General features: G+C 39.1%; 1 protein-coding gene across 1 annotated transcript; it reads left to right on the forward strand.

Moving 5' to 3' along the window:
• The first annotated feature begins 1,887 nt into the window (after positions 1–1,887).
• LOC140725682 (rhodopsin kinase grk7-a-like) lies at positions 1,888–15,108 on the forward strand. Its single transcript, XM_073041490.1, has 4 exons — positions 1,888–2,570; positions 2,717–3,154; positions 5,622–5,893; positions 11,660–15,108. Exons 1-4 carry the CDS (start codon positions 1,968–1,970, stop codon positions 12,009–12,011), a joined length of 1,665 nt encoding a protein of 554 aa, XP_072897591.1. The 5' UTR covers positions 1,888–1,967; the 3' UTR covers positions 12,012–15,108.
• The last annotated feature ends 220 nt before the right edge of the window (positions 15,109–15,328 follow it).

Raw genomic sequence — 15,328 nt, forward strand, 5'->3', positions numbered from 1 at the left:
CTCTACCAGCTGCACCACTGTGCCATCAGTTTAAAAAGGATTTGAGAAGTTCTTTATTAGTCAATGAATATTCTTTGATTGCCAGAATACAAAATAAAAGTTAGACATTGTAACTTCAGTATGTGTAGAATGGCTGGGTATGGTTCAGTGACAATGACTTGAATTGAAAATCCACACTTGAAAATTTTGGTCATGATGTCAGAAGGAAATGCCAACAAGAGAAAAGCAATTCCTTCAAATAAAGGATAGAAATCTGTAGCGTGAGGAATCACAGGGCACTTTTGGCCAAACCCAGTCATTCAAGCCCTGCACTGGCAGAGGACCAAGGACAGATCGCGTGCTATAGCCTGGAGACTCTGCAAAGCTCTAGACCGAGAAAATCAGAATACATTTCAAAAGGAAGACTAAGGGGTTAAGTTTTAAATGTATTGAGAACCGAGTTCTGACAGCACCAACAAATTTAAATCATTATTAATCATGCAAACATGTTATACATGTTCAAAATCAATGTTTACGAATAGTAAACTAATAATGACTGGATTTGCAAAAGTATCAGAGAAATTTGGATAGATAACAGAGAATTGTCAGAAATATGGAACTATAAATGACTTTGAGTAAGTTTCACTATTTTTGTATTTCACTTTTTATGGGTTTCCTTTGATTGACTGTTAAATGTTAAAATGAGAGGTGGATTTTGATTATAGTTTTCCTTTTTCTAAAATTACTTTATGTCCCCTTGTTGTACAAACAATTTTTCAAGTCTTGAGGCAGGTATGGAAGCCTGAAGACACACTCAACAATTCAGCAGCAGCTTCTTCCCCCCCGACATCCGATTTCTAAATGAACATGGAATCCATTAACAATACCTCACTATTTTATTTCTGTTTCAGCACTACTATTTTAATTTAACTATTTAATATACATATATATACTTACTGTAATTCAGTTTTTTCTCTATTTATTATGTATTGCATTGTACTGCTGCCACAAAGTTAACAAATTTCACAACATGTGCTGATGATATTAAATCTGATTCTGATGTAACTATTGCTCGAAGGCATGTGTTGCATTTTACTATCTGTCAGAGTCACAGCTTGAGTAAAGACACCGCTTCAGATGAAACAGAATTCCATCACGATGTAAAATCCACTTACAGTGTGCTGAAGGTTTACTGGGCACTTCATAAACTATTTACAACTTTAGAAATAAAGAGCCCCTACATACACTGTGTACATTTGAAAGCCAATGACTAAATTACCATCTAGAGTGGATTACATCATTCTTCCTTTTGAAATAGTAATGTAAAATATTTTGATTCATATTCCTTAGTCTCATTTCATGAGATAACTAGAGTAAAATCTTCAGTAGAGCTACAACCTGTTTAAATCAATATGGGAGAATGCAAATACTTCTGTTAATCTTAATTGATGTAGATGTTGAGCGATAAGTTTTAACTCCAACTGAACTGAAATAACACTGCGGAAAGGTTCTTTCCTAACTCATGTCTCTGTAGCAAGTGAAGGAGCATCCATGCCTAAGTTTCGAAAAATAAAACACAGGGGTTTTCAATTTCATTACTTTGCTTTTAAGTTTCACTTTAAATAATGAACATTTACTTAAAAACTCAAATAAATTTTAAAGATCACATCATAATTTAAATACTTAATAAATATGTTTACTAAGTGTTGCGACAAGCTATGAGAGCCACTTATTTCAAAAGCTGTGTAGCTAACCACCTATTTAAGCATGTTATCAAACACATCTTATAAATGCCTCTGACAATGAAACATGGAATCTACTTACAGAAATCCCTGAAGCATCATAATCCCTACACAGAGCACCAAAGGTACTTAGAGATATCTGTGAGGTATTTAGTGGCACAAAGTCTCAGGTTGTTCATAGTCAACAGGTACAGAAAAACTATTAGAGAATTTCATATTAAGTAAGGATCTACAAAATAAGACATCATGTGTGACATGGGAGCACTCGATAACCTAATTGCCAACACAATTTACCTGCAAGCTAGGAAAAGCATAGATGGAGGTATCAAGGAAATGCAAAAGAGACGACAAAGTTTGTTCCTGCCGAGCCATGCACAATGTGTTTCGGTGAAGCAAAGTATTGATATTGCATATGAGAGTGTGTGTGAACAACAACCAATTGGGAAAAGGTTGTTCCATCAGCTTACAGCAACAGTCCCAGAATATCAAGTTGCTGTTGACTTCATAAATGAAGTTTCCAACTTTTATCTGGCTGAAAATGGAGTTAAGGAGAACTTGCGACAGAAGATTGTAACTGACTTTCTAAAGACTGGTTCAAAAAATTATCTGTCCTTCCTCAGTCAAGAACTGGTCGATAAGTGTAAAGCTGCTACGGAGAAGGAAACTGAAGAACTCCTGCCTCTGGCTAAATCAGAAGCTAAGATGTTCCTCAAGGAACGTGCTTTCCAGGACTTCCTAAACAGTCCATTCTTTGAAATGTTCTTGCAATGGAAAACCTTTGAACGTCAGCCTATAACTGAAAAATATTTTTATCAATTCAGAATTTTAGGTAAAGGAGGATTTGGAGAGGTAAGATATTATTCATGTAGAACATTAGGTTTGAGAAAAATTATAAGAGCAATAACTTCCCGGTAATTTTCAATACATTTACATTGAAATAATATTTTTATTGTTAAAGTTTCTAACAATTTGCTTTGCTTTCTTTGCCTGTTCAGGTGTGTGCTATGCAAGTGAAAATAACTGGCAAAATGTATGCATGTAAACAGTTAGACAAGAAACGACTGAAGAAAAAGCATGGAGAGGAAATGGCCCTCCTTGAGAAAGAAATCTTGGAAACAGTTAACAGCCGTTTTATTGTCAACCTAGCTTATGCTTATGAAACCAAGAGCCATCTCTGCTTGGTGATGACCTTGATGAATGGAGGAGACCTGAAATTTCACATTTATAACATTGGAGAAAAGGGAATTGAAATGAACCGTGCAATATTTTACACAGCCCAGATTACCTGTGGAATGTTGCACCTGCATGCTCAGAATATTGTGTACCGTGACATGAAGCCTGAAAATGTTTTACTGGATGACAATGGAAACTGCAGACTCTCAGATTTGGGGCTGGCAGTCAGAATTAAGGAGGGCAAAGCCATTAACCATAAAGTAAGTGTGAACATGCAAATTTGACACACATGCACCAATAGAATTATTATGGTCTAGAAATCTCTAAATCTCATAAAGGAATCGGGTAAAATCTAGACACAAACATCCTAATAAAGATCCCCTTACGTTATTATGTCAGCTGGTAAGAGGAAAACTTATTATTAATCTGACAATGATTTATAAAGTATTATCCTGTGGAAAATGCACAGAAGCCGAAATTTTGCAACAGAAAAAGTAGCAAGTTGGGCAGGAACTGGTCATACTATTCTTGTGAAGTAAAATGCATAAATCGGTGAATGGTCTCCTGAGTTTAAACTTCACAGATATATTGGCGTTAAAACACAAATGCATAAAGCTGTAGTGAATACTCCTCAGATACTAAATAAACATACCAGAAAATGCTAATGCTTCTCCAGTGGGTTAAGCCAAATTTTATGAGTTTTACCATTTCTCTTTGGCAATGAATATTTAACAGGTTAAAGATCCATCTTTTAAACCGTAATTATAGCTGGTGATATTTCTCATTATTTTATTTTATTTCTTATTTTACTTATTTTTTTCTCTACCTTACTTTCTCCCTCACTTTACATCATTTACTTTTTCCATTTTTACTTTATATCCACTCAAGGGACATGTGCTTCACAGACTGAGCCAGAGTTTAATTTCCCAACCCTAATTGCCCTTGAGAAAACGGTGGTGAGGTGACTCCCTGAACTGTTGCAGCCCTTAAAGTGTGGGTTTACTCATAATGCTATTGCAAATGGTAATCATATGCATGACTCAGTAAGAATCCTTCAATCTGGCTGAATGTGGAGGTACACCATTGCTCTCACTAGTCACACAGGCTCCAGATCCTCCGTACGGGACTCCACACTGAAATGACACCCCATTTGCTATAAGCTGTGCCATACAAAAGGAATGTGGGCTCTTACAATAAACGTTGGATGGCCAGTGATCCTGTTTTCTAGTGTGCTGTTTGAACATCCTTTGCAAATTGCCAACACCATTCCACCGAATGCAATTTTAGTATCTGCTTAAAAATGTTAGATACACTGCAATTGAACATCTTGACTGAGCTTTTCAGTCAAGCTGAACATTGTAAAGTTACAGAACATCTATATTTAATTCATCCTTGTTTTTTACTTGGAACTCTTACATTAATCTCAAATCGGAAAATTACTGCAATTCACTTAACTGTTTTGGAATAAATCGTTGTTATCAAGTGGTCCAACACAGAATCCTTGTCATTATATTTACGATGCTTCAACTGTGTAAACACAAGTGCTGTATTCTTTCAATCCACGCATCCAAAACAATGAATAAATAGATAAAATTATGTTCTCTTTTAATAACCACATAAGCATTAATAATGTATACCATTAATTTGCAGCTCAGTGAGTTAAGAGGTTATCAGTGTTCTCATAATTGAAAATGTAAGTGTAGAGACATGTCTTCTGTCACCTACAGCGGACATGTGATCTGAGTATTTGCAGACAGCATTTGTCAACCTCCAACACTGGAACACATTCAATGCGAGAAAAGGGGATGAATTTCTATCTCAGGAAAAGTAATAGATAAGCAGAAATGCACAACAGGGCTATATTAATGCAGAGTAAACACACACAAAATGCCAGAGGAACTCAATAGGCCAGGCAGCATCTATGGAAAAGAATAAACAGTTGATATTTTGGGCCAAAACATTGACTGTTTACTCTTTTCCACAGATGCTGCCTGGCCTGCTGAGTTCCTCTGGCATTTTGTGTGTATTGCTTTGGATTTCCAGCACCTGCAAACTTTCTCTTGTTTATAGTAATGTAGATGTTGTAATGAGTTCATTGATCAGACAGAGTGTTTATCGAAGGATGCTCATTTGGGAAAGACCATGGAGCTGTGGGACATATTGGACAGCAAAGTTAGTGAAGGGAAATAAATGGATGATGAATATTATAAATTAGAATGGAAAAGCAAAAGTATCAAAAGTGAAAAATCTGTAGGCTATAATCATATGTTGGAAAGTGAAATGCAGTAAACTATAAACTTCATAAAATAATTGCTTTTGTACATTGCAGATAGACCATTTTGTTTTAGCAGATAACAGCAATATTTAAAGTGTAGGCTGGATTTGTTTCAGCTATTTGCACCAGTGACTCATTTTAATTCTTCCAATCTGCGCTCCTATTATGAATTTTCTCAAATCTGAACACATTTTTAAACTGCTTTAGCCTCAATCCATGAAATGACACATTCTGCAGCTTTTTAATCACAGCCTAACAATAATTACACATTAACTCAAAACTATCTCTGTATAACACAGGTGTCTTACCAGTACACCTACATTACCCAGTTATTGGCTGATGAACTGTTCAGTTGAGAATATACCATATACAAATTTTAATTGGACTAATGCAATGATGCTTTTGTTTTTATTTATGTATTTAAAATGTTCTTTGTTTCTTTAATACTTCAGGCCGGAACTAATGGTTATATGGCTCCAGAGATTTTAAAAGAAGAAAAGTACACATACTCTGTGGATTGGTTTGCTCTAGGATGCAGCATTTACGAAATGATTGCAGGCAGAACTCCTTTTAAGGATTATAAGGAAAAGGTCAGTAAAGATGAAGTGACAAGGAGAACACTGGAAGACAAAGTGAAATACGAGCACCCTAATTTCACAGAAGAGTCAAAGGACATCTGCCAACTGCTTTTGGCCAAAAACTCAGAGGAGCGCTTGGGCTGCAGGTAAGCTGCTTGAAATAGTCAAGTCTGTGAATCATTTTTCTTTCCACTGTGTTAGTCTGTAATGATAACTTGAGTATGATTATTATTCTAAAATATGTTTAGTATGCCAGAATTACTGCTGGGACAGCTGGCATTTGAGAGAAGTTGACTATTTAATCATCTAAGAGAAAACATAAATGCTCTTATTTCAAGATGCTTTATTTCATTATGAAGTGGAAACTGTAAATTCAGGAATTTAAATCAACCTATAATGTTTCCCTATCAATCCACTTCCCATCAAATTATTTAATTACAATGTACACTATTACTTAGTGTTTTTATTCATACATTTCTCCTTCATGCGGATTAACTACTCCTACAAAGGCCAGTATCTGGAACTTCCCAAACACTCTGCACCTGCCCTACTCATATGGCGAGCTTGCTGCTGCCCTGTAACAATATAAGCAGACTATTCAGATTATCGATCCTGTTGCATATCATTTTTATTCATTTTACTGGATGTATTAGATACTGAATCTGCCTATATTTAATGCCATTCATTAGGGAAGTTAGTGGTGGTGAGCTCCTTGTTCTCCTCATGAAGGTTGTTGCATGAATGAAGGCACCAGGGAGAAACAATGGTAGACATGAAGCAGTCTCTTTATTTGACAAAATATCACAAATAAACTGACAGACATTGGAGAAGGGAGAAAGGGGGAGAAGGAGGAAGGGAGAAGGGGAGAGGGGAAAGGGGAGAAGGGGGAAGGGAGAAGGGGAGAGGGGAGAGGGGGGAAAGGGGAGAAGGGGAGAAGGGAGAGGGGGAAGGGGGAGAAGGGGGAAGGGAGAAGGGAGGAGGGGAGAGGGGGAAAGGGAGGGGAGAGAAGGGAAGAGGGAGAGAGGAAGAGTGAGAGAGGGATGGGGAGAAGGAGAGAAGAGGAAGAGAGAGACAGGGAGAGAGGGAGAGGGAGGGGGAGGGGACCCTTTTGAAGCAAGAGGTCTGTTTGGCCCAGCACTACACAACATTTTGTGCTAAAGATCAAAGAAATCAGGACAATTCAAACAAATCCATATTTACAACGCTTCCTTTGAACCACACACCACTTTCACACCTCCCTCCTTCACATCCATACAACAGACACTTAATTACACACAAATAACGAATTTAAATCAGCATTGCCTGGCCTTCCACTTAACTGAGGTGACTTCCAATTGCTTGGTTCAAGGTGCTTAGGAACCTGTTGTTTGGAGTTACATTATAGACTTCAGCTTCAATGTATATTCAGATCTGAAGGCTGGTTGCTGAAGTCAACCTTCACTTTATGTCCTAACCCCCCCCCCCCCCCACCCCCCCCCACACACAAAACACCCTAATAATTCACAGAGTGATGTTGAGGAGTTTCAGTATTTAGACTCTGTGATGATGAAAGAGTGGTGATATATTTCCAAACCGTGGCTTTACGTGGACTTGGAAGGAACATGGTTTCCCTGTGCACCGGCTGCCCTTGCCCTGCTTGATGGTGGAGATCATGGATTAGGAAGGTGTTCTCAGAGTAGTTCAGGTGAATAAAAGCTGTTATTTTGTGGATGGTGCACACTACTGCAATGGCGTGTTGGCGGCAGAGGGAAACCATACTCCGGTGGCTGATTCAGTGATAGTCAAACAAAAGCTGCTCTGTGCTGAATGGTGTCAAATTTCTTCCAAGTTGTCAAGAGCTCCACTCATCCAGGCTACATTGAGGACTTCCCATTGCACTCCCGACCTGTGTCCTGTTGATGGCTATGTGGTCACTCACTGCAGGATTCCCAGCCTATTCTTGCAACCAGTGTTTTTTTTTTGGCTGGTGCAATTGAATCTCTGATCAACAGTGGAGTGCACACTTTCAATGGTAGGAGATTAGTGCTGGTTATACCATTCTAAATGTTGATGACAGTTGGTTAGAATCTCCCTTGCTTGAGATAGTATTTGCCTTGAACTTATTATCCACTTATTATTCTACACTTAAGTTTCAATTAGATCTTGCTTCATATAGAAACAGACAGATCTATCTTTGGAGTTATGATGACATGTAACTTTATTCAATCATATGTGAATGTCAACATATTTATTGGCAGGTTATTGACAAAGTAGAGGAACTGTAGGTAGTCCTGGGACTGAAATGATCATAAGACATAGGAGCAGAATTAGGCCATTCAGCCCAACGAGTGTGCTCCAGCATGCTATCATGGCTGATCCCAGATCCCACTCAACCCCATACACCTGTCTTCTCACCTTATTCTTTGATGCCCTGACCGATCAGGAAACTATCAACTTCCACCTTAAATATACATATGGACTTGGCCTCCACTGCAATCTGTGGCAGAGCTTTCCACAGATTCACTACTTTCTGGCTAAAAATCCTCCTTATCTCTTCTAAAAGGTCACCCCTCAATTTTAAGGCTGCACCCTCTATTTCTGGATACCCCCATAATAGGAAATACCCTCTCCTCATCTACCCCATCTAGTACTTTCAACATTCAGTGGGTTTCAATGAGAATCCTCACATTCTTCTAAATTCCAGTGACTACAGGCCCAAACTGCCAAATGCACCTCACATGTTAACTCCTTTATTCCCAGAATAATCCTCATGAACCTTCTCTGGACTCTCTCCAATGTCAACTCATCCTTTCTGAGATATGGGTCCCAAAACTGTTGACAATACTCCAAGTGTGGCCTGATTAGTGTCTTCTAAAGGCTCTGCATTATCTCCTTGCTTTTATATTCTATTCCCCTGAAATAAATGCCAAGATTACACTTGCCTTCTTTACCACAGACTCAACCTGTAAATTAACCTTTGGGGAGTCTTGCATGAGGACTTCTAAATCCCCCTGCATCTGTGATGTTTGAATCTTCTCTCCATTTAGATAATAGTCAGCACTATTGTTCCTTTTACCAAAATGCATTATCGTACATTTCCCAACATTGTATTCCAACTGTACTTTTTTTACCCAGACTTTACATTGCTTCCTCAGCACTACCTACACCTCCACCTATCTTCTTGTCATCAATTCTATTATCCAAATTATTGACAAACAATGTGAAAAGTAGCGGTCCACATATTAACTCCTGAGGAACACCACTAGTCACTGGCAGCCAATCCAGAAAAGGCCCCATTTATTCCCACTCGCTGCCTCCTGCCTGTCAGCCAATCCTCTATCCATGCCAGTATCTTTCCTGTAATGCCATATGATGTTAACTCCCCGGCACTGTATTTCATCAGCTACCTCTAATTTGTCTAAGTCCCCTGCAGCCTCTCTACTTCCTCAAAACTACCTGCCACTCCACCAATCTTTGTATCATCCACAAACTTTGCAATTCCATCATCCAAATCATTGACACATAACATAAAAAGAATCAGTCCCAACAAAAACCCCTGTGGAACACTACTAGTCACTGGCAGCCAACCAGAAAAGGCTACTTTTATTCCCACTCTTTCCCTCTTGCCAATCAGCCACTGCTTTATCCATGCTATCTTTCCTATAATAACATGGGCTCATAACTTGTTAAGTAGCCTCATGTGTGGCACCTTTTCAAAGACGTTCTGAAAATCCAAATACACAACATCAACTGATTCTCCTTTGTCTCTCCTGCATGTTATTTCTTCAAATAATTCCAACAGATTTGTCAAGCAAGATTTTCTCTTGAGGAAACCATGCTGACTGTAGCCTATTTTATCATATGCCTCCAAGTACTCCAAAAGCACATCCTTAATGATTGACTCCAACATCTTCCCAAACACTGAAGTCAGACTAACTGGCCTATAATTTCCTTTCTTTTGCCTCTCTTCTTGAAGAGTGGAATTACATTTGGAATTTTCCAGTCTTCCAGAACCATTCCAGAATCTAGTGATTCTTGAAAAATAACTACTAATGCCTCCACAATCTCAGCAGCTACCTCTGTCAGAACCCTAGTGTGTACACTATCTGATCCAGGTGACTTATCTACCTTCAGACCTTTCAGTTTCCCAAGAACTTTCTCTTTAGGAATGCTAACTTCACACACTTCATGACCCCTAACATCTGGAACTTCCACCATATTGCAAGAGTCTTCCACAGTGAAGACTGATGCAAAATACTTATCAGTTCATCCACCATTTCCTTCTCCCCTATTACTGCCTCTCCACCATTGTTTTGCAACGGTCCGCATTACGTGGGTAATGTGCTAATACTTAGCCACTGAGAAGTGAGAAAGGTAGTTTACCGTTAGTTTAGCTGCTATACCACTTTCTACCAGTGAGTGTGAAAAATATACGAGTTTGTTAAAAAGTACAAATCTTATTAAAAGTAAACAGGGGTTTCCAACACAGGATATTCCGAGGATCTTTCCAGGATATGCCCAGGATATCCTAGTATATCGTGGGTATATCCTGTTTATATCCAAAATATTTCACGACATATTAAACCTGTATCTGAGGACTTACACAATGATTGCACAGAAGACAAGCTGTATTGTGTTTCACAGCAGACTGCTGCAACATCCACTGACTCAGAGACTTGGACTATACATTTTTTTGCGTGCCTCGTGCTGTGTATGAGTGTTGGCACTGTGTTTTGCACTTTGGCCCTGTAGTTACGCTGTTGCGTTTGGCTGTATTCATGGGTATCCAGGTATGGTTGAATGAAAATTAAACTGGAACTTGAACTGAGGTGAAAAAAAATTTGTGCTGTTAGGCATGAGGTGTGAGGATGTAAGAAGTTTCTTGACCCGTCTCCCCCAATTTTGACTTACCTCCAGGTGTTTGTAAGGAGGATTTGGCAACTTTTGCCTTTCCCATCTTCAGATTTGGTGCTTGGGTCAGGAATGGACAGGCAGCGGATAAACTTCTGGGCTGCTCACCCAGAAACCCAGGTTAAAGATAGGAGTTCAATATCGCATTTGGGGAATTTAATTTCATTTAGTTAAGAGATGTGAAATTTAATAGGAGGTACAAGTAATTCTAAACATGAAACTACTGATCTGTTGTAAAATTACATCATTTTCAGAGAAGGGAATCTTCATGCAGGTTGAATTATGTATTACTCCACATCACGAAGCAAAGGAGTTAACTCTCCTGTCTGAAATAGCCATTAATTTTCACAAGGTAGTATAGTATTCTTCTCCTAATTCTGTCATAGTGCCCACTTTACAGCACATAGCATTGGCAAAATATAAACACAGAGCACTGATTATTTAAAATTAAATGGTCTTTGTTCTCACAATTCAAACCTTTATTACTTTTCAAACCAGACAGAATTACTTTCAGATAGGATAGATTCATCGGTACATTACAAAATAAAATACTTAATTGTTTTCCTCCAAAAGGAATTGTTACATAATTCAAAACACAGACAACAGCTTTTTGTAATTTTTTTCAAATAATATTCTTCTAATATTTAAAAGTAATTAATTTGTCTTGTAAATTGGGCATGATGACATCACGCTTACTGCACCCAACTATGCTTTACATGTTTCATACTGTAAATGTTTTATTTGCAATTTAAATTGATTGGTTGATTGGTTAAATTGATTGACTAAATGATTGGTTTGAAGATGTTTTTAAAAGAAACATCTTATTGTGGGATTATGACATTCTGTTACACTATCAGATCAATAACGTCTTAGAGATAAAAGAACTGATATGCTTATTGATAAAAGTAGACCATGAGGTGATACTACTTCCCTTTAATTCTTCTTTGAAGTATGAGAGTAAATTTAAGAACACCAACTTAAAATTTAGGTTAATTTGATATCATACACTTTTTTCACTTTAGAGGAGAAAATGATGACCTTAGAAAACACCCTTTCTTCAAATCTATCAACTTCCAACGTTTAGAAGCTGGACTTATCAAGCCACCCTTTGTGCCAGACCCCAGTATGGTGTACTGTAAGGATCTTGGAGACATTGCTGATTTCTCTGAAGTCCAAGGTATTGACATTATTGACAAGGATAAGCAGTTTTACAGGAAATTTGCTACAGGGGCTGTCGCCATTCCTTGGCAAGAAGAAATGATTGAATGTGGCCTTTATGAAGAACTCAGCGATCCCACTAGGAAACCATCAAAGGCAGGAGTGATGCAAAATGGCACTGACGAGGCTAAGTCAGGTGTTTGCATGATTCTGTGAAAGGGAAAATCTACCCTTATCTTTCTGTGATTACACCCTCTGCAGATTACTCATTAATTAGAAATTAGAATTTGCTTCTCTCTCATGCTAGAGAAATTTGCTTACAGACATTAGCTCCTGATCAGCACCACCAATGAAAAAAGACATGCATTGTATATAAACATCTGGCATAATTCTGTGGAGAAACAGAAACATAAAAAACCACAAATCTAGTTGCAGATGAAAAAAAATTAAATGATATATTCTCCGAAAGTACCTGTCAAATTGCTGTGAGTCAATGAAAGCAGCACTTAATAGAAGTGGTCCTGTTCTGAAATACATTTCGTTCCACTGCATGTATATGGTGTCAATTTCAGTAATAGGTAAATAAAGGCAAAAGAAAATTTATGTGTTGAAATATGACTGAAAACAAAATAATTTGGGGCTTTGAATTTACCAAGGTTTTCATTTTCCCTAGAGGTACAGGTAAGTTACATAGGAATTATGTTAATTCACGAGATATAATCTAACTCCTCTCTGATAGTTATGGTGATAGAAATTTGCAAAACTAGTGCACTTATTCAAACTTGAGTCCGGAAATGATTTGGAAAATGTGTAGCTCAGGTGGTCAGAAGTTGAGTTGTTCTCCGATCTTGGCAATTTACTTGCAAATGTTTCCTCATCATTGCTGCTCTGATGACATCCCTGCTGGCAGCTGCTTCCAATTTACTTTGGCCAACTCCTCTCTCATACCACTGTAATTTTCTTTACTCCACTGAAATACTGCTATATCAGAATTTACTTTCTTCCTATCAAATTTCAAGTTGAACTTAATCATATTGTGATCACTGGTTCCTAAGGGTTCTTTTACCTTAGGCCTCCAATTCATTACATAACACCCAATCCAGTATAGCTGATCCTCTAGTAGGCTCAATGACAAACTGCTCTAAAAAGCCATCTCATCGGCATTCAACAAACTCACTCTAAGATCCATTACCAACCTGATCTTCCCAATCTACCTGCATGGTAAAATCTCCCATGACTATCATAACTTTACCCTTTTGACTCTCCTTTTCTATTTCCTGTTGTAATCTGTGGTCCACCTCCCAGCCACTGTTGGGAGGCCTGTATATAACTGGCATCAGGGACATTTTACCCTTGCAGTTTCTTAACTCAACCCACAAGGATTTAACATCTTCTGATCCTATGTCACATCTTTCTACTGACTTGATTCCATTCTTTACCAGTAGAGCTACGCCTCCCCCTCTGCCTACCTTCCCATCCCTGTGATACAACATGTAACCTGGAACATTCAGCTCCCAATTACAACCATCCTTCAGCCCCGATTCAGTAATGGCCACAACATTATACCTGGTAATCTGTAAAAGTGCAGCAAGATCATCCACCTTATTTCTTATACTCCGCGCATTGAGATACAACACCTTGAGTACCGTATTTGCTACCCTTTTTGATTTTGCATCCCTAATGTACTGATACTCACCCTGTTGGCTGCAACTATGCCCTATCATCTGCCTGCCCTTCCTGACAGTCTGTATGCATGCTATCTTTGCTTTTTTACCGTCTGTCCTTTCCTGAGTCCCTTCATTCCGGTTGCCACCCACCTGCCAAATTAGTTTAAACCCAACAAACCTGCCTGCAAGAATATTGGTCCCCGTTGGGTTCAGGTGCAACCCATCACTTTTGTCCAGGTCATACCTCCCCCAGAAGAGATCCCAATGATCCAAGAATCTGAAGCCCTGCCCCCTGTACCAGCTTCTCAGTCACGCATTTATCTATCAAATCATCCTTCTTCTACCTTCACTGGCGTGTGGCACAGGCAGCAATCCAGAAATTACTACGCTGGAGGTCCAGCTAACCAACACCCCTTGACATTCAGTGGCATCTCCATCACTGAATCCCCCAGTATCAACATCCTGGGGGTTACCGTTGACAGGATACTTAACTGGTCTAGCCATATAAACACCGTGGCTACCAGAGCCGGTCAAAGGCTAGGAGTCCTGTGACTTGTAACTCACCTCCTGACTCCCCAAAGCCTGTCCACCATCTACATGGCCCAGGTCAGGAGTGTGATGGAATACTCACCACTCCCCTGGATGAGTTCAGCTCCATCAACACTCAAGAAGCTCAACACCATCCAGTACAAGCCAGCCCACTTGATTGGTACCCCTTCCACAAGCATCCCATCCCTCCACCATCAACGAACAGTTGCTGCAGTGTGTGCTACAAGATGCACTGCAACAACACACCAAAGTTCCTGAGGCAGCACTTTCCAGACCCACAACCACTACCATCTAGAAGGATGAGAACAGCAGATACTTGGGAACATCACCACTTGGAAATCCTCCTCCAAGTCACTTACCATCCTGACTTGGAAACATATCGCTGTTCCTTCATTGTCCCTGGGTCAAAATCATGGAATTCCCTCCCTAACAGCACTGTAGGTGTACCTACACCTCAGGGACTGCAGCAGTTCAAGAAGGCAGCTCATCACCACTTCTCAAGGGCAACTAGGGATGGGCAATAACTGTTGGCTTAGCTGGCAACACCCATATCCTGTAAATAAATAAATAACATAACGTCATTGAAAATCCCAGTACTTCAACTCCAATACTCACTGACGAATGAAAAATGTTTGATGGTGTATGTAGTGTGTGTTAATCAACAAGATGGTAAGATTAAAAAAAAGTACCTACCAGAGATTTTCAAGTATGATGAGGGCCTTTCTTTTTATTTACTGCATTTTATTTGATGTTTGAGCACTAAATTTGTGTGTATAAAAACCTGTCTGCTGTACATGTAAATGGCTACAGTTAAAATAGTTTCAAAATAGCCACATCTACAACAGTTTCACACACAAAATGCTGGAGGAACTCAGCAGGCCAGGCAGCATCTGTGGAAAAAAAGTACATTCGATTTTTCAGGCCGAAACCCTTCGGCAGGAATGGAGAAAAAAAGCTGAGGAATGGATTTGAAAGATGGGTCTGGGAGGAGAGAGAGAAAAACGTCAGGTGATAGGCGAAACTTGGAGGGGGAGAGATGAAGCAAAGAGCTAGGAAGTTGATTAGTGAAAGAGACAGAAGGCCATGGAGGAAAGAAGACGCGGGGGGAGTTGCGATGGGCGGGCAAGGAGAAAACATGAGAGAGGGAAAGAGGATGGAAATGGTGCAGGATGGGGGGAGGGGTTGGAGGTATTACTGGAAGTTTGAGAAATCTGTAACAGTTTAACTATTTCTATTGGATGTCTTTGCTTTAGCATTGTCATAGCTAGAGTTTAGAGTAATTTTAAAGTAATTAACTCATGTAATCACTCTACATTA

The sequence above is a fragment of the Hemitrygon akajei genome, chromosome 3, assembly GCF_048418815.1.
Source record: "Hemitrygon akajei chromosome 3, sHemAka1.3, whole genome shotgun sequence".
Classification (NCBI taxonomy): domain Eukaryota; kingdom Metazoa; phylum Chordata; class Chondrichthyes; order Myliobatiformes; family Dasyatidae; genus Hemitrygon; species Hemitrygon akajei.

Coding starts and splice junctions, on each gene's coding strand:
- LOC140725682 (XM_073041490.1), top strand. CDS start 1,968: ATGTGTGACATGGGAGCACTCGATAACCTAATTGCCAACACAATTTAC. Junction 2,571..2,716: donor GTAAAGGAGGATTTGGAGAG/GTAAGATATTAT, acceptor TTGCCTGTTCAG/GTGTGTGCTATGCAAGTGAA. Junction 3,155..5,621: donor GCAAAGCCATTAACCATAAA/GTAAGTGTGAAC, acceptor TTAATACTTCAG/GCCGGAACTAATGGTTATAT.